General features: G+C 46.8%; 2 protein-coding genes across 2 annotated transcripts; both read right to left on the reverse strand.

Annotated features, from left to right (window-relative positions):
* Positions 1-1,944: 1,944 nt before the first annotated feature.
* On the reverse strand, positions 1,945-5,485 carry ALDOC (aldolase, fructose-bisphosphate C). The gene is made up of 9 exons (XM_020884777.2): positions 5,361-5,485; positions 4,239-4,360; positions 3,938-4,149; positions 3,769-3,823; positions 3,514-3,674; positions 3,309-3,392; positions 2,900-3,074; positions 2,574-2,773; positions 1,945-2,443 (listed from the first exon to the last, which is right to left on the reverse strand). Exons 2-9 carry the CDS (start codon positions 4,348-4,350, stop codon positions 2,348-2,350), a joined length of 1,095 nt encoding a protein of 364 aa, XP_020740436.1. The 5' UTR covers positions 4,351-4,360; positions 5,361-5,485; the 3' UTR covers positions 1,945-2,347.
* Positions 5,486-6,136: 651 nt separating this feature from the next.
* On the reverse strand, positions 6,137-24,446 carry SPAG5 (sperm associated antigen 5). Its single transcript, XM_020884778.2, has 24 exons — positions 24,302-24,446; positions 23,929-24,048; positions 19,613-20,700; positions 19,335-19,509; positions 14,660-14,734; positions 14,330-14,422; positions 14,100-14,234; positions 13,770-13,889; positions 13,556-13,648; positions 13,340-13,453; positions 12,916-13,009; positions 12,617-12,764; positions 12,437-12,539; positions 12,104-12,237; positions 11,509-11,647; positions 8,547-8,658; positions 8,295-8,381; positions 7,914-8,034; positions 7,710-7,821; positions 7,240-7,320; positions 6,924-7,079; positions 6,769-6,843; positions 6,558-6,638; positions 6,137-6,326 (listed from the first exon to the last, which is right to left on the reverse strand). Exons 1-24 carry the CDS (start codon positions 24,380-24,382, stop codon positions 6,255-6,257), a joined length of 3,609 nt encoding a protein of 1,202 aa, XP_020740437.2. The 5' UTR covers positions 24,383-24,446; the 3' UTR covers positions 6,137-6,254.
* Between the last annotated feature and the right edge of the window lies 1 nt (position 24,447).

Below are 24,447 nucleotides of genomic sequence, written 5' to 3' on the forward strand. Positions count from 1 at the left end.
GAAACCTGGGACGGGAAGGTGGTGATGGGGTTCAGTCGTGTCGGACTCCTGCGACCCCATGGACTGTAGCCCACCAGGCTTCTCTGTCCAAAGGATTCTCCAAGCAAGAATACTGGAGTGGGTTGCCATTTCCTTCTCCAGCGAGGGATAGGAGGGGTCCACAAAGAGCCTCTCCTGGTATTTGAAAGGTGGCTGCCCCGGCGTCAACGGGTGGTTGAGAAACTGCGGTTTTCGGTTTTGCTGGAAGACACCCTCCGATTCCATGTGGAACCTACTCCTAGCCCCAGGGATTAACAGCACAAACTCTGCAGTCGTTAAATACTAGCTGGGCTACCACGGGAAGCTCCAAGCTTCAATTTTCTCATCTGAAAAATGGAGATACTGACTAAAATGAGGTCATTCATAAAGAGCACACGGAAAGTCGCCTGTCACGGTCATTGTTTATCATCCCTATTATAAAGAGCTCCTCTTCCTGACGAGCAAGCTAGTAGTACCTGTTTTAGCATATTTAGCTCATTTAATAGTTTTAAAATTCATTTGGATTCGTTCCTAACTTGTTAAAGTCTGAATACTTCACTAAAATTCTTACAAATTCAAGAGCACAGACTCTGGATCTTTCTTGTTCAAATGCGGTTCAAATCCCAGCTTCCCCACTTCACCTGAACGATCTTGAGAAGCAATCTTGTTTCCTCATATTAAAATAGGAATAGCAGGGAATTCCCTGGTGGTCCAGTGGTTAAGACTTTGCAGGGGAATGGATTCAGTCCCTGGTCAGGGAACTAAGATCCTGTATGCATGAAGCTCAAAAAGGAATAAAATTGTTTTTTAAAATAAATAGGAATTACAATAGTATATACTTTATATAGAATTGTTGTAGTATGTGAGTTAATAACGGTAGGCCTGTCAGGAGACTGCTATATAAGTGTTAGCTATTTTTATATATATAAGATCAGGCCACACTGAGCCTACATTCCCATATTGCAATAATTAGTTGGGAGAAGCATTGGCTGTGCACGTTACGTAGAGCATGGCCTCCGCAGTTCACACAGAACACACCCAACAGGTTCTCTCATCTTTTCATCTGCTCAGATAGACCCAGAGTCTCAACCTATTCCCAATGCCTAGGCCAACAGGTCAAAGTTCAGCATGAGACCTCACCAGGTCACTCTTGCCCAGACCCTTAAACTGGCTCCCTCTGTGCCCCTATCTATCTCAGATAGGAATGAGCAGCAGCCCTTGGCAACCTCTTAGATAAAGTGCTGGGTCTGGCAGTGCTTAGGTTGGGGATTTTCCTGTTGGGCAAGAACGCAGGTGTTGCTCCTGTAGTGGCTCCCCCTGGTGGAATATGTCAACACAGCTGAGAGGTGACAGATTCCCATTGCCTCTCTGCCAAGTTTGGGGCCATGCACAAAAGCTGCCGTCAGAAGTTGCTTGGGTCTAGCCTCACTCTGGGCTTCCCTAGTGGCTCAGATGGTAAAGAATCCAAACAATGCGTGAGACCTAGGTTCAATCCCTGGATTAGGAAGATGCCCTGGAGGAGGCATGGCAAACCCACTCCAGTATTCTCGCCTGGAGAACCCCCATGGACAACAGAGGAGCCTGGCAGGGTACATTCCATGGGGGTTGCCAAGAGTTGGACATGACTGAGTGACTAAGCACAGCACAGCCTCACTCCATCCTTCTGCAGCTGCAGTCCAGTGCTTCTGAAGTGGCAGTTCCTGAAAGACTCACAGCCCTCCATAACACCTCACTCCAACCTCAGACATCAACAAGAGCCTGAGCTGAGAATAGTGACTGGATGTGCCCCTCTCCCCCTAAATTTAATGCCCAGTAAAACACAATCCACCCTTTCCACCTCCACAGTCCAAGATGGCTCAGAGACATTACAGAGATCAGAAACTGGGAGGTGAAATTATATATGTAAAAAATGCAGACAAAGTAGCATGTTTTGCTACCATTTATTTGCTATGTGGTATGCACACAAAGCATGAGTCAGCTCTGTTGCCCTACCCTCTGACCCCAGGAGAGAGGGCGGGCAAGGAGAGCCCAAGGAGAAGCAACCCCATCATGGGAAAATTTTGGGGGGTGGCAGAGGCTGCGGGGAGACCCAGGCATCCTGCTCTGACTTCTAGCAAGTTCTCCTGCTCTCAGTCATGAGGGCTCCCTATCCTCCCATCCAATGGTCCCAGGTACAGCAATCTGAGAGGGGAGGGGAGGAGATCAAAGGAAGATGACTCAGTGCTGGATGGAGGCATCTCTGCTCTGCATGGCTACTTGGCCCTGGCCATAACTACAGGCAAAATTGGGTGCAGGTGGTCGGGCCAAGGGCTGTGGTATGGAGGGGTACTCAGTAGGCGTGGTTGGCAATGTAGAGGGACTGCGCTGCCGCTCCACCATCTTCTCCGCTGCCTTCATACTTGCCCTGGGCTGCAAGCCCATTCACCTGCAAAAGGAGGGGAGTTAAGTAGGCCGACCCAGTCCACAGGTTCCTGATCCTGTCCAGGCTACAGCCTCTGGGCCACCGCCTGCCTAGCTACACCCCACCTCCCCACCCACCACCTTTAGCTCCCAACCTCGGCCCGCTTGATGAATTCCTCAGTGGCGGCCCCAGCATTGTCCTGTTGCCCTCGCCAGGCATTGAGTGCAGAGGCTTGCAGGGCACGCCCATAGGAGAAGGTAAGGGCCCACGGCCGAGGAAGGGGGCATCGGTTGATAGCATTGAGGTTGAGAGATGCCTCTTCTTCACTCTGACCCCCAGACAGGAAGGTCACTCCTAGGACAGAGAAGAGGAGACAAACCGATTGACCACTCCTTATTTTCCAGGGTAAGGAACTTCTGGAGACCACAAGAACCTGAGAATGGGTCTTAGGGATAAGAACAGCTTTGGAATCAGTGGTACCTGGGACAGCCGGGGGCACAGTGCGACGCAGGGCAGTGACAGTTGCCATGGCGATCTCCTCTGGGCTATACTTAATGGGGCAGGCATGGCCAGGGGTCACCATATTTGGCTTGAGTAGGGTGCCTTCCAGGTACACGTGATGGTCACTCAGGGCCTTGTACACAGCAGCCAGGACCTGGGGATCAGAGGAGGTTGACTAAGGTTCTGGACCCCTGCCATTATGTTCCCTGGCTAGGGGTGAGTGGGTATGACTGTGAGAGTGGATACAGGCCAGACTCACAGGTACGTTCTGGGGTCAAGTAAAAATGTGCTTGAGGAAAGTGTCTGCATCTGAGCCAGGGATTGTGGAGCACAGGCTCCCTGTCAGGTTCTCCTTGTGGTGTATGTCTGTGCCCAGGTGCAGACTCACCTTCTCTGTAACGTACTGGCAACGTTTGAGGTCATGGTCTCCATCAGGCAGAATCTCAGGTTCCACAATAGGCACAATCCCATTCTGCAGGTAAGAGCAGAGTAGCTTAGGAGGGGCAGGAGGTAGGATGGAAGAAAGCCATGTAACCCTCTCGCCACCAGGCACAGAACACCCATCTGACCACCTCTCACACACATAGGCACACCTGCTGGCAGATACTGGCATAGCGGGCCAGCACATTGGCATTCTCCAGAATCGCAAGTGCTGAGGGTGTGCGCTCACTGATTTTCAGCACGCAGCGCCACTTGGCAAAGTCAGCGCCATCCTTCTTGTACTGGGCACAGCGCTCCGAGAGCCCATCCAGCCCTGTAGGCAGAGTGCCAACTTCATTATTCTGTCCCTCGTTGCTGGCAGCAGCCACCCAACAACTCTGCAGTCCTGAAGCCCACCCCTCCTGTACCTTGAGTGGTGGTTTCTCCATCAGTTCCGGCTAGAGGCACTACACCCTTGTCAACCTGAAGGGGAAACACAGGCACAGAACTGAACCCAGGCAGGACCCTGTTTGCCACCCCCCCACACACACACACCTATTTCCACGCTCAGCCCCCATCTAGGGCCAGTGGCTGCACCTTGATGCCCACGACAATCCCCTTATCCTGGATGGTGCGGACGAAGGGGACACCATTATCATCTTTCTGGTAGAGTGTCTCATGGAAGAAGATGACACCGCCGATGCACTTCTTTACACGGTCATCAGCACTGAACAGGACCTGGCGGTACAACCGGCGGTTCTCCTCGGTGTTCTCTACCCCAATTTGGCTCAGTCGCTTGGCCATGCTGCCTGGGGAGGGGCAAACGAAGTAGGGTAGCAAGGTCATCCCCAAGCTCCTTGGCCACCTCTTCCCCACCTGACCACAGGGCCCCACCTACCTACAGACTCATCTGCGGCCAGAATGCCTTTGCCTGGGGCTACAATCCGCAGGGCAATGTCAGACAACTCCTTTTTCTGCTCAGCAGAAAGGGCTGGATACGAGTGGGGCATGGTGACAGTTCTGTGGAATGGAGACAAGGTATAAATGCTGGACCCCACCCACCCTACATCCTCTGCTTCCTCTCCTGTCCATGTGGGCCAAATGGCCTCTTCCTTCCACCCCAACAAGCAGGGGTTGGGAACAGAGCGGCAGTCCTTGGCGCAGATCCTGGACATCAACATGGCACCAGTCTCTCGAGCAGCTAACAGGCTCGGGGCCCCAGTTCCCACATCTCCTTTTGTCCCTGACGGGCACCCTTCCCAGCCCCAGGGTGGGGGTAGGGAGGTGAACAGCACCAAAGCTACAGGTCTTCTTATGAAACTACTGCCTCAATAAAGATGCCAGTCTTTCTTTCACTGAATTGAGTCCCTTCTTCAGGTAGGCAAAAGCCCTGGCCATTCCAATTTCCCTTTTCTCATCGTCACTCAGCAGAGCCTTGAGGGAAGGTGCACTTACTTCCAAGGCTTCAGAATGAGGCAAAAGTACCCATCATCCCTCTTCCCTCAGCTTCTGGAGGAAAAGGGTGGGGGTAGGGAGTAGCAGTGGTGCAAAAAAACAAAACAAAAAGAACAGCCACAGGCTTCCATAACCTCTTCTCCATTCCTTGGGAGAATGGGAGCAGAGGCTCAGGATTGAAAGGGAGGAAGAGATACAGGATAAGGAGGGAAGAGACCTATGGGGAGACAATGGTGAGACAGGCTAACTAGTCAGGGAGAAGGACCTGGCTCAGGGGGACCGTGAAGGCAGGAGAACTGGAGAGGAAACTCAGCCTAGGAGAGGAAGAAGGCTGAGGTTAAAACGGTTTGGGTGGAAAAGTCTAGCCGGTAGAGGAAGATTTGGAATCGGAAAAGCTGCATCAGAGCTAAAAGGAAGAGGTGCTGTGGGAGAAGCTGAGCCGTGGAGTGGACAGAAAGGAGAGAGTTGAGAAGGCACATCCAGGGCCCCGCAGAAGCAGGGCAAGGATGGCAGAGGGAAGAGTCAGGGAGAGGAAGCGGAGTGCTGAGCAACTCCCGGGGCTCACCTGTGCGCAGCGAGGTAGCTGCGCAGCCACAGGAACAGCTCGCGTTCAGATCCGCGACAGCTGCGGCTCCAGCCCGGGCTTCTGTAAATGAGGCTGCGGCTGCCGCAGAGCTACGTGACACCCCCCGGAGGGCGGGGCCGGCCCCCCCTCCCCGCCCTGGCCACGCCCCCTCCCGGGACTGGAGTGCGCGTTGTGACCACGCCCACGGAGGCGGGGCGATGAGGTGGAGTGACTGACTCTGCCGGGATCTAGGAGGTAGTTGTAGCCTGTCCTCCCACCTCGTGGAGCCCAGACACCAGGGGAAAGGCCACCTTGGCAGGAAATGGCCTTGTTCTGATTCCTGCCACAGTGGCCTTTGTGCAGAGAACTGTGCTGGCTGTTGGGGATGAATCCTGGTCTGGTGAAGGAGAGTCACCGTAAACAATTACCATAGATAGGGTAGGTGGAACACAGGCAGCAACAGTGTGCGAGTCCAGGGCAGAGGGTTCTCTGTCCTCACCCCCTTATTCACCAGGGCTACCCCAGAGGCGGGTGGAGAAGGTAAGAGAATGAAGCCTTGTCTGTTTCTCACCAGGCAGTGAGCCAGGGAACAAGTAGTCCAGTGCCCAGAGTATTTGGGGAAGCAAGAAAAGGAGTCAGGAGCTGGCTGTGGCTCTGGATGCGGTGGGAGGGGTGTGTGGAGGTAGGGAGCCCAGGCAAAAGGACCAAGCTGCCTCCGCCTGAGCTCATCCACCCACCTCCCACCCAAGAAATAAGATTCAGTGAGCCTGAAGAAATACATTAAATATACTTTATTTTATAAACAGAGCTGGCTCTAAGCCAATTGGTCCTGATACTGGGATAAGGGAGTGTTGTAGGTAAAAAGGGGTGAAACAGACTCCAGCTTTCAGTTTCTTAGCTCAGAAATTGCAGCAATCCCTGTAGCTCCTTGCAACCCTTCACGACATCTGGGATGGACAGCAGAGTCTGGGAAGAGATTCAGAAAAGGCAGCTCAGGGTCACAGGCCAGGAAGCACCAGGCCTAAGAAGCACCCTCTTAGAGGGGAGAAAATGGGAAGCCACAGAGAAGCCCACAACAATGAATCAGGGCCCAGCTCTCAGCATATGCTGGGAACCAGAACTATGCTCATCAGTACCCCCAGCCAGACCTTCCTTATGCCAAGTACCTAAATTGCATCAACACCCTCCCTCCTTTACCTCATAAATATGCTGAACAGTGTCATCTAATTTCTTTAACTCCTCGTCAGAGCGCCGAAGATTCTCTTCCAGGATGTTTCTCTAAAAAGCAAATAGGCTGCATAAGTTCTATCCTTAAAAGAATGACATAGCTTGTGGGGAAAGGTAAACATGGCAGGGAACTTGCTAGGGGAGATGGGAAACAGCCCTGGAATGGCATGGAAATCCTTACGTGGCTCTGGAACTTGACCATGAGTTTTGCCTTCTCATTTTTCATCTCCAGGAACATCACCCTCAGTTTGTCCACCTATAGATATGTTCAGATGAGTAGGGGCATAGCCTAAGGTTCCCACCAGTTGCCCAGCTCTTTGGTTAACTCTGAGTCACCTCCTGGGAGAGCCACACTTTCTCCTGGATCCAGTTCGTGTCCATGGGCTGACAGTCAGGGTTCTGCTGGCCTGCCAGGGTCTCTTGGAGCACCTTAGTCTCTGTCTCTGCACGCCGAAGGGAGCGGGTTAGCTGGGTCACCTCCTCTCTAAGCCTCTGGGGATGACAATGGAGAGGTATCTAGTAGTGCTCAAAGGTCCTCTCCATCTTTATCCCATGTGGTGAGCAAGGGTAGACCAGGGGGCCCAATTCCCACATCTGGGACCCTGGCTATAGTGACACAGAAGGCAGAGGCCAGGCATGATGACGAACGTACTATGAGCTCGCCGCTCTTGTCTATCTGCTCCAGGATCTTCTCGTTCTGCTGCCGTATCACTTCCTGGAGTTCCTTCTCATTCTGTGAGAGAAAAGGAGGTGAGAAGCCAGCGAGAGAGCTGGCTTCTTTGCAGCCCTTGCCAAGAGATTAAGATTTCACGCCCGACTCATGCTCAGTCCAGGTGATACCAATTACCAACACTAGTTCTTCCTCTAGGGCTAGGTCAGGCCAGGCACATTTCCCTGTAGAGAGCGCTCTGCTGGGGTTCCTGACTTCTAGGTCAGCCTGGAAGATGGGTCAGCCTATAGCTGGCTCCCAAATATGTGAATTGTCTGACCCCAGGAAGGGCAAAACTAGGGCAATGGTTGGAAAATCCCCACCACCCAGATTCCTGGAGAGACAGCAGCTCCCAGCGGGCCCGCACAGCTGCCCCAGTTCTTCATGGCTTCAGTTCCAGGCCCCTCCTCCACCTTGTAGCGCAAGCACAAAGTCTGGTTCAGCTTCTCTATGTCCACTTCCTTTGCCTTCTGGGCTTCCTGATGCTGTTTTTCCTGGGCCTGCAGCTGAGCCTGCAGATCACATCTAAGGGAGGGAAGAATTCAGAATTATTCCTGCCCCCACCAGGGGCTGCTCACATGACCTGCCCTCTTTCACTAAGACTGCAATCCACTTACATCTTTCGCTGCAGAGTCCTGACAGCCTCTTCTTTAGACTCCTGGAGCAGGGAACACAGGCTCTGAAGTTCCAGAGTCTTAGTACCCATTTCTGTCAGGCTCTTCTCGATGCCTGGAGTTTCTGAAAGAGAAAGTACTAGATAAGAGGCAAAGCCCTTTAGCTCTGGAAGGAAGTACGGAGCCATCATTTCTTCCACTCTTATCCATGTTCCCCACCCATAGGATTTGAATATCCAGAACATTACTGATCCCCCAAAGGCAGAACTGAAAGAAGCCCAAATAGAATTGAGGTTTTTAGAGCAAAGCACTTCTCACTGCTCTAGTCTTTATCATCACAACCAGATCTAGAAATGAGGCAGGATCCCTGGAGCCCATCCTAACCTGTAGGCTGAAGGGAAACTGTTGATGCTACTCTGGTGAAAGCACTCTTGTCACTTCCAAGCAAGGGCACAGGAGTGGATTCTGGGTCTGAAACAAAACCAGCCATGGCAGAGGGCCCCCTGGTGACCCCGTCAAGGACCTGCCACCACAGAAACCAGGGAGAGACAGGGTCTGTTGGCAGCATCCTCAACAGCTGAAGACACCAGGAGTAGGGTCCCAACTTCCCCACCCTTCAATTCCAGGGCCTTGAACCTTCATCTGCCTCTGCTGTCTGGGCACTTCCCAAGAAGGTGCTGTCACTGGGCGGAGGGTGTTCCTGGGAAAGAGCACTGGCTGTGCTTATCGGGAGGGTCTCTGGTTCAGCCTGAGGGCAAAGGAGAAAACACTCAGCTGCTTTTCAGGATTAGTGAGTTCCCTGAACTTACAGGTACTCACTAGCCATCTCCATGGGAGTGCTGTTCTATCTATCACCTCTCTTCTCAATCTTCAACTTTTCCATTAGTTCCTCTCCCTGAACTTAATTCTCTCTCACTAGAACAAGAATTTTTTTTTAAAAGCCTTCTTTTTACCTTAAGTACTCTTTTAGCTACTGCCTTTTCTCTTTCCCTTCAATTTCAAAAAAAGAAAGAAAAGCCTACATTTCTTGCCTAAAATTCTCACTATCTATGGAATCCCTGGCCCACTACACAGAGGATTCTGCCCCACCATTCCACTGTTATTGGAACACCAATGGCATCCTCATTATTTTATGCTCCAAGGGCATCCTTACTTTCAAATGCAGTGGACTCCTTTTAGATCTTATTTTACCTGACCTATGTAATAACCAATGCCCATGTTCTATTAGAAGTTTCATTTTCTTAGCTTTTGTGACATGACTCTGCTTCACAGGTAGGATTCATACCTTTCTGGCTATTTCTTCTCTCTGTGTGGAGGTCTATCCTTAACTGTGGGCTCCTTTTGGTTCATACTTGATCCCCGTTACATTCTAATCCATTCCCCACATGGCTTCACCTCAGGAGCTCCACAGAAACATCCACTTCTACATTTTTGACCCTTCAATCTGTCTCTCTCAATTGGACTTTTTCCCAATCTCCTGATCCAAAGGCTTAACTGCCTGTGAAAAATCTAGCAGATTGCTCCACGGTTCACCTGAAATTTACTATGTATAAAGCTGAGCTAACCGTTTTTCCTGTCCCACCCCACCAAAAATCTGTTCCTCCACTTGTATTTAAGATTCTAGAGCAGGGGGGCAGCCAATTACAGCCTGTGGTTTAAATCTGGCCTCCACCTGTCTTTGTAAATAAAGTTTTATTGAAACATTGCCACAGCCATTTATTTACATACTTTCTATGGCTGCTCCTGAGCTACAAAGGCACAGTTGAGTAGTTGAGACAGAGATCACATACCTCGCAACACCAAAAATATTTATCATATTGCACATTACGGGAAAAGTCTGCCAACCTCAGTTCTAGACAGTGTTGCCATCTTTCCAGCAAAAAAGATCATCATTCATTCTTTCACCTTACTCCTATATCAAACTGGTCCCCATATTCTATTACTTTCTATTGTTATGTAATTGCTAAGTCATGTCCAACTCTTTTATGACCCCATAAACTGCAGCCCTCCAGGCTCCACTGTCCATGGGATTTCCCAGGTAAGAATACAGGAGTGGGTTGCCTATTTCCTTCTCCAGGGGATCTTCCCAACCCAGGGATCTAGCCCACATCTCCTGCACTGCAGGCGGATTCTTCACTGCTGAGCCACCAGGGAAGCCCTCTATTACCTTTATTTCCTAAATAGGTATTGAATGCATTCAATCCATCCCCTGATCCATATCCATTCTATCATCGTCATTAGTTCAAGCCTTCAAAAACCTGGCCTCCTGCCTACTTCTCCAGCCTCCTCCCCTTGTCATCCCTGCCCCGCATAGCTTCTATAATCCACTCATAAAGGGCTACTTCCCAGGCCCCAAACTTGCCACATTCCATATGAGCAGAGCCTTGGCCTTGTTCACTTGGTTAGTCCCAGCACCTAACCCAGGTCTTGTCACAGGGCAGACACTACAAAAAGTACCCCTAATGCCTCTATGACTTTCATATGCTGTTCCCTCTGCCTGGTGGGCCTTCCTGTATACCCACCCCTGCTCTACAAACTTCTAACCTCAAGACTCTGCCCAAGAGTCACCTGCTCTGAGAAGACATCCTAACTCTCAAAACTAAAGCTGATGCTCCCTTCTCTGTGGCCATTCAGACAACCTTCTATCACAATCACAAGTCAAAACGACAAATTTATATCTGTCTGTCTTCTATATCTAAGACTAGATTTCTGTGCTTATCACATGCTGGGGAATAGGGTCAGCTCATAAGCAATTTGATTTCAGGATTCTGGCTCTGCCCTTAACTGTTGAATAAGCTAATTAACTCTGCAGTCTGAAAGATATCCACCATTTACTCTGCAGTGTGCACTGTGGTGAAGCCAAAGAAGCAATGCTAAACTTCTGCTTGCTTTAAACACAGTCTAGCTGAAGAGACCAAACATCCAAGGAAAATTAATACAAGTGCAAAAGGAGAGTAAGCTCATGAGAATATAGCAGGAGATCACTGAGTCCACTGATGTTTGGGAACATTTCAAAGAAGGTGAAACAGGGAGGATTTTAATAGGAAGGAAAAGACATTTCCAGTTTGACGATAGAGGAGAACGAACATGGTAACAGCCTGCATCCGGGTAAGAATGGAAATGAGATGTGTGTGTAGTGTGTAGGCAGTCTAGTGGGAGTAAAGAGTTCATAATAGGAAAGAAGGAGACAGACGACAGGCTGAAGATATCCTGTAGGCAATTGAAAGTCACTGAAGGTCACAGAGATGGAACAAAAACAGTATTTTAGGAAGACCATTCTATACAATAAAGATACAACTGGAAAAACCCTCAGTAAACCAGGATTAGAGGGGAACTTCCTCAACTTGATAAAGAATACCTACAAAAAGCCTACAGTTAACATCATATTGAAAGGTAAGAAACTCAAAGTTTTCCCTCTAAGATCAGGTACAAGACAAGGATGTTCCCTACCACCAATCCTTTTCAGCAATATAGGGGAAGTTCTAGCTAATGCAGTAAGAAAGGGAATAATAGGTTTACAGACAGGGAAGGAAGAAATAAAACTGTCTTTATTTGAAGATATGATTGTAAGGGAAGAGAAGGAAACCCCATATGCTACCTTCTCCTTTAGTTTCGTCTGTAGGAAGAGGGTCAGGCTATGGAGTTGCTCCGTGAGCACCCCCAGCTCTTGGGAATACTGGTGCATCTTCTCCAGATCTTGCTGCTGTGTTTCTGCTACAATGCTGGCTAGTTTAACCCTGAAATAAGGAAGGATATGAGGAATTTTAGGCTAGAATTAAGGAAGGGCTTCCCACATAGCTCAGCAGTAAAGAATCCTCCTGCAATGCAGGAGATGCAGGTTCAATCCCTGGGTCGGGAAATCCCCTGGAAAATGATGGGGCAAACCCACTCCAGTATTCTTGCCTGGGAAATCCCATGGACAGAGGAGTCTGGCGGACTACCGTCCATGGGGTCAGAAAGAATCAGACACAACTTAACAACTAAACAACAATAAGAAAGGAACAGAGAAGATGGCCAAACACCAGCTCACCTTTGAACACCTCCCCAAACCATCCCCCACAGAACTGCATTCAAAGGGAGAAACAAGAGGCTCTCGGACACTGGTATAATTCCCTTTTTGGAAACTTCCACTTCCAGAAGCGGGCATGAGAAAGAAGTCCTCGGGGGGAAGCACAGAGAGGTAGAGATCTTACTTCAGGTTCTCCACAGTGTCCTTGAGGCCCTCACACTGCATGCTGCGCTCCCGGAGCACTTCCAGCGTGGTTTTCAACTGACACTCAACCTGGCCCAGCTCCAGGTGAGCAACCTGATTCTCCTGTTCAGCAAACTGGGAAGACAGAAGAAAGAAGGAAGGCAGAAGGCAAGGAGTGAGGGGGGCGGGGCGAGGAAATGCATCCAAGTGGGACACTTTACAGAGTCCTAGGATCAGAAGCTTCTTCCAGTCCACAGTCTCAAACCTCACATCGGTACCATCAGGGAAGAGTCACATTCCTGCCAGCCCCCCTGCCCCAGGCCACCTTCCTTACCTCCAGGGTCTCCTTCAGGTCCTGCACCTCCTTGGCCAGGACCGCCTGTTGCTGCTGCAGCTTTGCCTGCACATGTTTTAGCGCCATTTCTTCCTTTTGCCATCTGCCAGAGACCTTATGTGAGATTCCATTGGTCCCGTTCTGGGTGCTTACCGCCACCACAGCCCAAGAGGAACTCACTGAGCAGCCTGCTCCTCACTGCTCTGGGTGAGCTGGCAGAGCAACTCGTCCTTCGTGGCCAGGTCCTGGGTACAATGGGCATGCTGACTCTGTAGCACTTTTAGCTGACTCTCTGTGCTGGCCAGAATCTGCAGTTGGGCCCGGAGATCTAGGCCAAAAGGATCCTAATGACAACATGTGGTCAGCAGGCCCAAACCTCCCTACACCTCTGCTCTAAAACAAGTGCTCTAGAGCAGCTGCTTGCTCTGCGGCCACACCCCAAGCCTCAGCAGGGTACAACTGTTTGCACCCATGCATACCTGCTGCCAGGCGGCTGTTTTCCAACTCCAGTCGTTCTAACTGGCTTTTGCAGTCCTCTAAATGGGAAGAGACTTGTTCCAGCTCCCTGGAAACCTAGGAGAAAAAGATAGTTTTCTTCCCACAGTTCCTCCTGAATCAGGAGTCCCAAGACTTAGTCCAGTTTCTCTGTCCAGACAGGACAGCCAATCTCCTTGTTCACTGTAGCAAATAAGTCTAATCCTCAGGAAAAAGCAGAAACAGGAGAAAAACTGATGAAGAAGGTGTGGAAGGCCATCTAACAGCAAAGGGACCGGCTGGTCTCCAAACCCACAGATGGAAAGAAGATAGGTCAAGCGGAAGAAGCTAATGATACCACTCATCAGAAAGGTCTTCTGTGGAGAAGGAGGAGGAAACCAGGCCTAAGCAGTCCCCTCTCCCGTGTACCTGCTGCTTTTCCTCAATTGCAGCATCACGTTCCTGCAGGGTCTGCCGGCTCTTGGCTGTAAATTTCTCCGTAAGTTGTCGAAACCGGCTCAGCAGAGATGTCCATGTTACATACTACCGGGGGAGGCAAATAGGTCAAGAGAGCACGCTTGAAAAAAGACTTCTAACAGGGCTGGCTGTGAGCAGAGGAGCACTATAATGCCTGCTGATACTCACATCCAGTTGCATGGCTATCCAGTCCTGTTGCAAGGCTGAAGTAAGACTCGCTGTCTGCTGAGCCAACTCTTCTTGCTCAGTGTGAAGCCCTACCTACATGAGAAGGATTGCAATGGAGGTGCCCCTTCCCACTGGATACAGGGAAACATGGGTACATGACCCCCCCTCCCGGTGTGTCAATGTGGATCCCAGGAAAGAAGATGCCGTCAATCACCAGTTGGGTCTGGGTCTCATTCAAAAGGCCTCTGAATTCCCCCATGGATGCCAGGTCCTGTTGCAGTTGGCTGATGCGCTGGCTGGCATGTGCACAGAAGACCTCTAGCACTGTCTCTGCCTGTTTAAATAAGAGGGTGTGAAGACATCGTGCACAGAAGGAAACAGCACAAAAAACCGTTAACTACCCATCACACCAGTAGCTGAGTTCATTACTCCCCAGGGCAGGCAGTTCTCAGGCCACCCATCTGTGACTCTAGTCAATTTGTATTCCTGCAGGAACCTTAGGAAGAGACCTCCCTCATCCAGGAACCAAAGCCTGACACCTTACCGCATCCTTGCCTCTGAGGGCCAGTTCCTCTCTGCGCTTTGCCTCCTCCCTTTCTGCTTTGAGGCTCTGAAGCCTGGCCTTCAGTTTCTTCAACACATCAAAACAGCAGGACACCAAGGTTTCTGCACGCCGAGTCTACAAGATAAGAATCAGATACTGTGTCTGGTTTCTTTCTTTGGCTGAATTTCAGTCTCACCAGAGGCCTCTGCCTCCATCTTCATGCTGCTTACCTCCTGACTCAGAGCAGTCTTATCTTCATCCAAGTGCAGCAGAGACAGGTGAAGCAAGGATATCAGCTCTCTAGAGAGGAGCACCCATGACTGCTGTAGAGGCAGAGGGGGTTAGGCTAGACCAAATAAAGCCATTAAGCAGGAGGTAAGCAGGGAGGAAACTGGAGGAAAGCCACTGACCCCAATTTCAAGCTCCCAGTAAGGAAGACATGTCCTTAACAAAAGGAAACCTCCCTTCACTCCCACGTTTGAGTACCATCATCTGCTCACCACTCCATTCTTGACCTTCACAGGAGACCCAGCAATGGTCTAAGGTCAGTCAACACTTACCATGACATTCCTGGCCTGCTGCAGAGCCTGTCCAACCTCCTGGCTCTCCTGAAGATGCTGAGGTTTCTTACTCATCTAGCCAGAGAAACAGGGTTGTTCCCTTTGCAGAAACTATATGCACTGCCCGCACTTGTTCCCCCTCCCACCCACTGATATACAGGAGCCCTTCCCATTAAAAGCAGGAGCAAAGCTCATGCCTTGATGAAGCCAAGCTAGAAAAAAAATCCAGAGGTAGGTTAAAAACAAAATTACTTTTCTAATTAAAACTAATCTAAAAATTACTTTAAAAAATATTTTGGGGGGCTTCCCTGGTGGCTCAGTGGTAATGAATCCACCTGCCAATGCAGGAGACATGGGTTTGATCCCTGATCCGGGACGATCCCACTTGCCACAGAGCAACTAAGCTCCTGTGCCCCAACTATTGAACCTGGGCTCTGGAGCCTGGGGGCTGAAACTGCTGAGCCCGTGTGTCACAGCCACTGACGCCCTCACGCCTGGAGCCTGAGCTCTGTAACAAGAGAAGCCACCGCAGTGAGAAGCCCAGGCACCACAACTTGAGAGTAGCCCCCACTTGCTGCAACTGGAGAAAGCCCGTGTAGCAATGAAGACTCAGCCCAGCCAAAACTGAATAAGTAAGTAAACTTTAAAATAACTTTCTTCTGATTATGTGTTTACTATAAAATTTTAGAAATGGAAAAATGAACAGAATGGAAAAAGATTCATTATTAGTTTCACCACTGAGAGCCGTGATTCTCAACCAACAGTACAGCATTCACCCCAAGAGATTTCAATATACTTCCACACCAGATCTCCTTGCTATAGGGATTTACTGTGACTGATGAGTCTATTACCTCCCTCAGGTGTCAGGGTGAAAAAAGTTGTAGACTACGGATTTAGAAGGAAATTACCATATTCCATAAGGTGACTGTCTTTTTACATTTTAATACCACTGACATTGGTATGCTTTTAAAATTGATAGTGTCTTAGATTTGATGAAAGACAGTAATGCTTAAGAAAAAACACAATTGGTTTTGGGACTGAGATATATAAATAAAATTGGGTTCCTGCTTTTCTTACTTAATTTTATCATACTAATGTCATTTAGCTCTGAGTTTATGTTCACTCTCCTCATTGAGAGCTTGAGACTAGGATATGTATTTTAGGAAGACCTATCAAAGTGGAGTATCACTCATTTTTAACTTCTGCTGATATTTTACTTCACCTCAAAACCTCTGAGAGGTGAAACATGATTTCCTTTTACCATGAACTTACATTACTTATTTTTCCATGCTATTAAAAACTCTTCAGGGGACCTCCCTGGCAGTCCAGTGGCTAGGACTCTGTTTTCACTACAGGGAGTATGGTTTTGAGCCCTGGTTGGGGAACTAACATCCTGCATGCAGCAAGGCATGGCAAAAAACAAACATACAAACAAAAAACAACAAAAAAACTCCTCATGAACATATTTTTAAATAACTTTAGAATATCTACATTTTATGGATGTACCATTATTTTCTTCTTCATGTTTTTAAAACTATCATCTGTGTGCGGAAATTTTCTCCCCCTTAGGATATATACCTAGAAGTGGAGTTACTGGGTCAAAAAGTTTGAACTGCTTTAAGCAGTTTAAACTGCCCTTAGAAAGGCTGAACCCATTTTAAGGCATAATGTTCAAACAAGAGGAAAAAAAAATGTTTAAGTAATAATAATGTTAAATATCACTGTTTTAAAGCATTTAAAAAAAAAAGGCTCAACCAATTTATGCCTTACTGATGATAGGACAATATTTACCACCACTATCTATTTTATTCTTTGCTATTTGATCAGAAGAAAATAGCATTTCATGTTGCAATTTGCATTTACCTGATTATCAAAAGTGGTAACCTCCTCAAATATTTATTTACCAGTTATTTTCTTCATCTCTAAGGTCTGCTCACTCTCTTAGAGCAGATGAAAATCTTGGTGCGCTATGTGAAGTAGGTAACTGTGATCTCACCGGCAGCAGAGCCGTAAAGAAACTTCAAAGTTCCAAGAGACAAGTGGGAAGCCTTCATTACCACTGTTAAGACATACATCGCCTAGGCAAAGCCTAGTGCTGGAGGAGCAGTGCTGAGTCTTGACGTTGCAGCAGTCTGGATGTAAGGAGGCAGATCTCCTGGAGTCCATCACTCCTGGCCCCAGCAAAGCAGGCCTCCCTCCTACTGTGTTATACAGTAAGGACATGGAGTCCCCCACTGAGCCCTGGAACAGGGCACGCATACTGCTTAGGGCTGGGCAGTCAGGCCAGTGATGAGATTAGCGTCAATGAGGCTGCCAAGTGGCGGCAAGGACTGAGACTGTGATGGGGAATGGTTGAAGGTACTGTCATTTCCTCTCCTTGGTTCTGCTTCAGTGGTCTCTCAAAGGATTTGGCAAGCTTCAAGGTACAGACGGTCAACTTGGGGCAGGGGAGAACAAGGTCAAGGACCAGAGGAAAGGATACAAAAATAAGAAAACACAGGAGAGAAACTGAGCAGCTAGAAGAATGATGAGCCTGTGGTTTCCAGGATTTTGGCAAAAGGTAAAGTCATTATTTGAGGATATTTTCAACCCAAAGAAGACACTTTTTTGTTTTTTGCTGAGCTGAGTGGCTTGTGGGATCTCAGTTCCCCAACCAGAGACTGAACCCTGGCCTTCGGCAGTGAGAGCATACAGTCCTAACTGCTGGACTGCCAGGGAATTCCTGAGACCATCTCTTCTTAGCAGCAGCCCCTATTATCTCAACAGCCATAATACGGAGGGTCTCAGTTCCTTCCCTGACACATTTCCTTACTTCCTCAACCTATGCTGTCACAGCAAGAATCCCCTAGGACAATAGTCTTTAACTGTTATCCTCTGATATCTCCTACAATAATTTTGAAAGATGGAGTACTCTGATGTTTAAATTGTTCAAAGGTTATAATTTCCACCACCTTATAAATGTTGACAGTTTGAAATAAAACTGTTACATCACCCTCAAATATACCCAATGGTATAAATATGACAAATACCATAATTTAATATGTTTGATATTTTAAAAAAATACACACACAAGCACTTTAATAGTCATAAATTTTATATCATCCTTTTTTCTCCTTGAATCTCCATTTTTACTACTCTCAGAATTTTATCTTGATGTAGTATATTTTTACACTTTAAATCAAGATCTCTGCAACAACAACAAAAGTTTACCTAAATTGTGATAAATTTAAAACATTTTCTAATTCCTCTGACCACAAGACTTTAAATGAAAAAACTCTTGGACAAACATTTTCATCAGTTGTATATGAATCAGTATGATAATTAAAATCATAAACATACCTAGTAAAATTTTACTGGAGATCATTCATGATACTAATGAAATAGATAAAGATGTCCTCCCCTTACCAGTTCATGTGTCTGTGGATTACTATAATTCCTACAGTAAGACATAGTTCAACAATTCTATGCTTGATGAAAATGAAAGAGGAGAGTGAAAAAGTTGGCTTAAAGCTCAACATTCAGAAAACTAAGATCATGGCATCCAGTCCCATCACTTCATGGCAAATAGATGGAGAAACAATGTCAACAGTGACAGACTTTATTTTTTTGAGTTCCAAAATCACTGCAGATGGTAACTGCAGCCATGAAATTAAAAGATGCTTACTCTTTGGAAGGAAAGTTATGATCAACCTAGACAGCATATTAAAAAGCAGAGACATTACTTTGTCAACAAAGATCCATCTAGTCAAGGCTATGGTTTTTCCAGTAGTCATGTATGGACTACATGACTTTGTATGGACTACAAAGAAAGCTGAGTGCCAAAGCATTGATGCTTTTGAACTGTGGTGTTGGAGAAGACTCTTAAGAGTCCCTTGGACTGCAAGGAGATCCAACCAGTCCATCCTAAAGGAGATAAGTCCTGAGTGTTCACTGGAAGGACTAATGCTGAAGCTGAAACTCCAATACTTTGGCCACCTGATGCGAAGAGTTGACTCATCTGAAATGACCCTGATGCTGGGAAAGATTGAAGAAAGGAGGAGAAGGGAACAACAGAGGATGAGATGGCTGGATGGCATCAATGACTCAATGGACATGAGTTTGGGTAAACTCCGGGAGTTGGTGATGGACAGGGAGGCCTGGTGTGCCGCAGTCCATAGGGTCACAAAGAGAAGGATACAACTGAGAGACTGAACTGAACTGATGCCTATTTTCCATTCTTATAGGTACAAGATTTATGTGAGGGAATTTCCTGGTGTTCCAGTGGTTACGACTCCAGGCTCCCAGTGCAGGGGGTTTGGGTTCGAACCCTGGTCAGGGGAATAAGATTCCTCATGTTACATGGTGTGGACAGAAAAAGAAATCTGGAAACAGTGCATTTGGAAGATGAAGATCTAGAAAACAATTCCTTCAAAACTTCCCTTGCTTTTGATGTATGGCAGAAACCAAAGCAACACTGTAAAGCAACTAAAATAGATGATTAAGAAAATTATTTTTCAATTAACATAAATTTAAAAAAAAAAACTTTCCTTGCTTACATTCCCTTGGAAAATCTTGATGTATCTCAGGGGTATAGTGTGTACCCACAGCTCTAAGGGATCTTCCAGACCCTCAGCTTTCATACTTATTTAAAGAGGGCCCACTGAGATCCTCCACATTTCAGGAGGAACTATCTTACCTCGCTGGGAAAGGTGTCGGTCTGTGTGCTGCTGTCCCGAACTTTGGGGTGAGGGCCACTCTGCTGACTCTTCCAGTCCCGCAGCTGGCGGGAGAGAACCTCCAGGATGATAAGAGAATTCAGCAGGTTATCTTCCAGGTCATGTCGAGACAAGGTAGTCAGATCTGGAGAACGACTGTGGTAGGAAGAGAAGAACATGGGAAGAAGAGAGGGAGGAGGATGGGAGTGATGCATCCAGGCAAATGAAGCCCTGGAGCACAAAGACACAGGACACTTACCCCCACAGGAGGTGCTCTGTCTCAGAGGCACTGTTCTTGGTGCCCACCAGGCCTGTCTGGGATGTGTTTGTACTCCTTTCCTGTTGTGCTGGGGGAGTAAACCAAGTCCCCACCGAGCAAGTGGAGAAAGGGGTAGTGCCGATTGCAGCATTCCGAAACGCAGAGGGAAGGGATAAGCTCTGGCGGAGATTTTCCAGCATGACTGAGGTATTGACACCTTTTTCCAGCCAGGTCAGGGGTGACATCCAAGGCCCTACATCAGAGCCAGGAATGTCACTGGTATCTTTTCCTGCTGGCCCAGGAGCCACCTGTGATTCCATTTCTCCAGTATTTGGGCTTAGGCATGTGGACAGAATATCATCTGTATTTGACACAAGTGCTTGATGTCCCAATTCAGCCTCCTCAGGGAGTGTGGGAAAGGCCATTTCCCTCTCCTCTATAGCTCTGTGCTCTAAATTATCCCCTTCTGGGTCCACATGACTGACAGGGCAATCTGCCGCTAAGGCAGTTGAAGGGGAAAGCCAGAGCAGGGAGGAAGGCAACAAGGCGTTACTTTCAGAAGGAACTAAGTCCTCAGCCTCAGCCTCAGTGCTCCTGTCCTTCAGGCTTCCCTTGGAGCAGTGTAGCTGCTGCTCAGAACAGGGATTTGGCTGGGACTCCAAGAGCTGGGATGGAGGATCCTGAAATATAGATATCTCAGGCATACCAGGAACAGTTTCTGAAAAGCTGTCTTCCGTATAGAAGGCCACTCCCTTTCTCAGCAGATCTCCTGGCCTCAGAGGTTCATCTAGAGAGAAGCTATTTCCCTCTGCCATGGTATCTAGACGGTCCACAAGTGTAATATCTTGCTGCTGCCTCCCTGGAGAAGGTATAAGAACCATGGTTTTAACCACATTGTTGTCCAGTGAGTCTATTCCTTTCTCACAGGATTTGGGAGTAGAGTTGGTTTGGGGAATCAGATTTAGAGGCTGCTCATCTTTGTGTTGATAAGCTTCTAGCCACTTTGAGGGATGTCCAAACTGTTCTGAAGGGGAGTCTGTCTTCTTAGCACTGACAAAATCTGGTGGAGAGGAGTTGTTGCTGCCTTCCTGACAAAGAAAACAAAAGCAGTTGACTAAGACAGTCAATTCTAGTTCACAATATACAATTATGGGTTCAGGATACTGTCTGAGCTCAGAAAAGGAAAGTTCTCATTATCTTTGCCTAGGTTAAGAACTTAGCTAAGTCTTGCTGCTTACTACAGAGACCCAGTAGAAAAGTTGGGAAGATGTTCTGGGTCCTTCCAAGTGAACCAGGTTACAGTATAAACAAGGCTAAGATATTCTGTCCATGTCATGTGGAGATGGTAGCTTGAAAATGACCCTCCTCTTCTCCAATCCTAACTCCAACCTAATTCTAGGGTAGGAGGGATCCCTGGCTCAAGTTCTAGAGTTGGTATAAGATTTTCTTCTTTTTGGAACAGATGACAAATTGGGGACTAAAGTTAGAGAGCACTTGGCCCACAGAGATCCATGTATCCTTGGGAGAAAAGGCAACATTAACCTATGCTAGTGACCTAGTCTCCCTGGGGTGCAAGCACTGAGGTTATCCTAAACATATGAGTTGAAGCTATTCAACTCTTGGGATCTGAAGAGCTCTAGCCTTTGTAGCAGAGGAGAATGAAGGGCAGAAAGACTTCTTCCTGGTACACTGACAAGGGACTGACAACCTCTCAATTGGTGGTTCACAGGGATAGAGACCACTGCACTTTCTATCACTTGCAGGACTGCTGGTTTTGAGATTCAATGAACAACAATAGGAAAATATGAATATACTTACGTGGCTCTAGTAGCCAGAAAAAGGACAAACTCTGAGATAGTTAAGAAAGGTAGACCCTACCAAAACACAGCTGATGGAAGAAAGAGATGACAATTTGCACCAAAACAAATTTACGAATACATAAGAAAATCTGAGTACAACTCACACACACAAAGACTTCCTTGTAATAATAAATATTACTTGTATTTATTTATATTTAAATTATTTTTTTGTTTTGTTTTGGCTGCATGGCATGTGAGATATTAGTTCCCTTACCAAGGATCAAACTCATACCCCCTGCAGTGGAAGTGCAGCGTCCTAAACACTGGATCGCCAGAGAAATTCCCATGGAAATAATAAATAGTACTTCTAAAGAAAAAATTTCAGTAATATGAATTAAAAGAGGATGACCAGGGTTAAGATAGGAATTGCTGGCCTGAACAATCAAGTGGAAGAAAAACCTTTAAAGATACAAAGAAATGTAAATCTGAGGGAAAAGCTAAGAGAATTGGAACATATATCTAGTAAACCTAACATGTGAATAAAAGAATCTCTGGGAGAAAAGAGAACACCCATAAGTGTGGCACTGATTAAGAAGTATTAGAAGAAAATTTCTCTAAGGTAAAGAAAGATTTGAGTTTGCATATTAAAATAGCTCACCAAGCTCTAAGCAGGATTGATAGGAAATGAAAAAATTTCTAAACTACCAGAACAAGATATTTTAGAAGCTTTAGATAAAAAGACTAATTATTTATTTTTTAAAAAAAAAAAGAAAGAAAAAAGAAAAAGAGTCAGACTTATATGAAATTCCTCATTTACAGCACAGGATGAAACGTAAGATTGAACTAAAAAGGGCTTCTGATATTCTAGCAGTGTCCTTGGGTACTGGTTACAATGATGTGTGCTTTATACAAACTTGTTAGGCTCCATGTTTTATGTACTTTCAGGTATTTTACTTCAAATTTTTAAGTTTTTATTTCAAAGTGCTTAAGAAAAAGTAGAAAATAAAGGGATGGCAAAGAGATATCAGGCAAGAACAAAGCAAGCAGAGGCAGCAATATTAGTATCAGACAAGGTAGAATGTAAAGTTATAGCAATACTGTGACAAGACAAAATTAAAGCTATATGATGAAAAAAAAAAAATCAGTCTGCACTACATAGCCCAAAAGTTAAATATATACAAAACAAACACTTTTAGAAATGTAAAAATGCACCTTAAAGCTTTTGCTGTGTTTATTAAGTTCCTATTTATTCCTTAAGGAGTAGACATTTGCAAGTCATATATCTGAAAAGGGGTTAATATCCAGAATATACAAAGGACTCCTACAACTCAACAACAACAAAAATAATCCAATTTAAAAATGGGTAAAGGACTTGAATAGATTTCTCCAAAGAAACTATGTGAATGACAACTAAGCATGTGAAAGTGTGTTAGTCACTCAGTCGTGTCCTACTCTTTAAGACCCCATAGCCTGCAGCCTGCCAGGCTCCTCTGTCCATGGGATTCTCCAGGCAACAATACTGGAGTGGGTTACCATTTCCTTCTCCAAGCATATGAAGAGATGCTCAAAAACTTCCAGAAATGTCCAGGACCAGATCATTTCACAGGTTGAATTTTACCAATCATTCAAAGAAATGTAATGCCCATTTGTCTCAAGCTCCTCCAAAAAATTTAAAAGAACACTTCCTAACCCATTTTACAAGGCCAAAATTACACTGATACCAAATCTGAACAAGGACAACATAAAACTCAACAGATCTGGCAGAATGAAAAATGGGCAAGGACAGGGCAATTAACTATCTGCTTATGGATATAATAGAATGTGATATTCTTTGAATAGCAAATATGCTTTTTTTCATATGTTCACAGAACACTCAGAAAAAATTCACCCTATACTTGGCTAAAAAGACAGCAGATTACAGTCTGATCATAACGTAAGAAAAATAAATTTAAAAGGTGACACAAAATGGTTTTTAAGCGCTTGGAAATCAAGAATCCCTCCTAGATAACCCCAGGATTAAAGGTAAAAATCAAAAGAAAGTTATAAACTAGCTAAAAAGCATGACAAAGGGTGACTATAATATAATAAGAACACTTAGAAAATAATGAAAAAGAGATAACAACCCAATAGAAAAATAAGCAAATAATATAAATAAGCGTTTGACTACCTCTCCCAACGGATGGATATTGGCTCATTCTTGCAGCTGACTGACTTCTCCATAAGTGAGCCCTTATTAAGAGGAGACCACTAATCAAAGTGAGAGTATTTCTGAGACGTTTGGTAAAGACTGGACGGGGGAGGAGGTGATAAAAACTAACACCTAAATAGAGCTGTGGGCTCTCAGTGGATTTCCTTTAACGACCCTAGGGCACCTCTCTGTTGGCCTGAATAGATGTAAATGGATGTCGCCTAGGTAGAAAACTTCATTATCGTTATTAATTACGTTCCAGCCCTGGCCCTCTGAGCTCTCGGTCTCGGCAAAGAGCCCAGTCGAGAGACTGGCCAAGCGAATCTCACCTGCAGCCCCAGTTTGCATGGTGATGGGGTCGGCGAGTGTGGGGGCCCTTTTCCAGAGTTGGTGGGGGCGTCGGGCTGCAAGGCGAGTTCTCGAAGAGGTGTTCTCATAGCTGCTTTTCCCTAAGAAAGAAGAGAGGATGAAAGTAAGCCTGGGCTCTGCCAACCGGCCCTAAGAAGCTCTCCTCCCTCCCTCACAAGCTCACGAGCAATAAACAAGAGTAGGCTCCAACCCCAGTGCTCCGAATATCAGGACCGGAAAACTCCACACGCCCCCCGCCTCAGGCTCGACTCTGCTTTCCAAGACGCTCGGCACAGCCAGAGACCCCCGAAACCCCGGTCTAAGTCTCTCGCTCCATGAGGCCCTTCGGCTCACCGGTTGGGGCGAAGGCGACAGGTTGAGTTTTTTCACACGCCACATCTTCAACACAGAACGCGGGGTGAACACCTCCCACATGTAAGAGACGACGCCATGCCTACCCGCCGTCTTTATTTGAACCTGCTTCACGCTTCCCGATTGGC

This window comes from Odocoileus virginianus, chromosome 17 (assembly GCF_023699985.2).
Source record: "Odocoileus virginianus isolate 20LAN1187 ecotype Illinois chromosome 17, Ovbor_1.2, whole genome shotgun sequence".
Taxonomy (NCBI): Eukaryota; Metazoa; Chordata; class Mammalia; order Artiodactyla; family Cervidae; genus Odocoileus; species Odocoileus virginianus.

Excerpts from the sequence above, each read along its gene's own strand:
- SPAG5 (XM_020884778.2), bottom strand. The coding sequence starts at position 24,382 with ATGTGGGAGGTGTTCACCCCGCGTTCTGTGTTGAAGATGTGGCGTGTG. Across the intron at positions 8,382-8,546 it reads GACAGCAGAGGCAGATGAAG|ACCCAGAATCCACTCCTGTG; the intron begins GTTCAAGGCCCT and ends GTTTTGTTTCAG. Across the intron at positions 7,080-7,239 it reads ACAAGAGCGGCGAGCTCATA|AGGCTTAGAGAGGAGGTGAC; the intron begins GTACGTTCGTCA and ends TGTCATCCCCAG.
- ALDOC (XM_020884777.2), bottom strand. The coding sequence starts at position 4,350 with ATGCCCCACTCGTATCCAGCCCTTTCTGCTGAGCAGAAAAAGGAGTTG. Across the intron at positions 3,675-3,768 it reads TGGAGAAACCACCACTCAAG|GGCTGGATGGGCTCTCGGAG; the intron begins GTACAGGAGGGG and ends CTCTGCCTACAG. Across the intron at positions 2,774-2,899 it reads TGTGCCCCCGGCTGTCCCAG|GAGTGACCTTCCTGTCTGGG; the intron begins GTACCACTGATT and ends TCTCTGTCCTAG.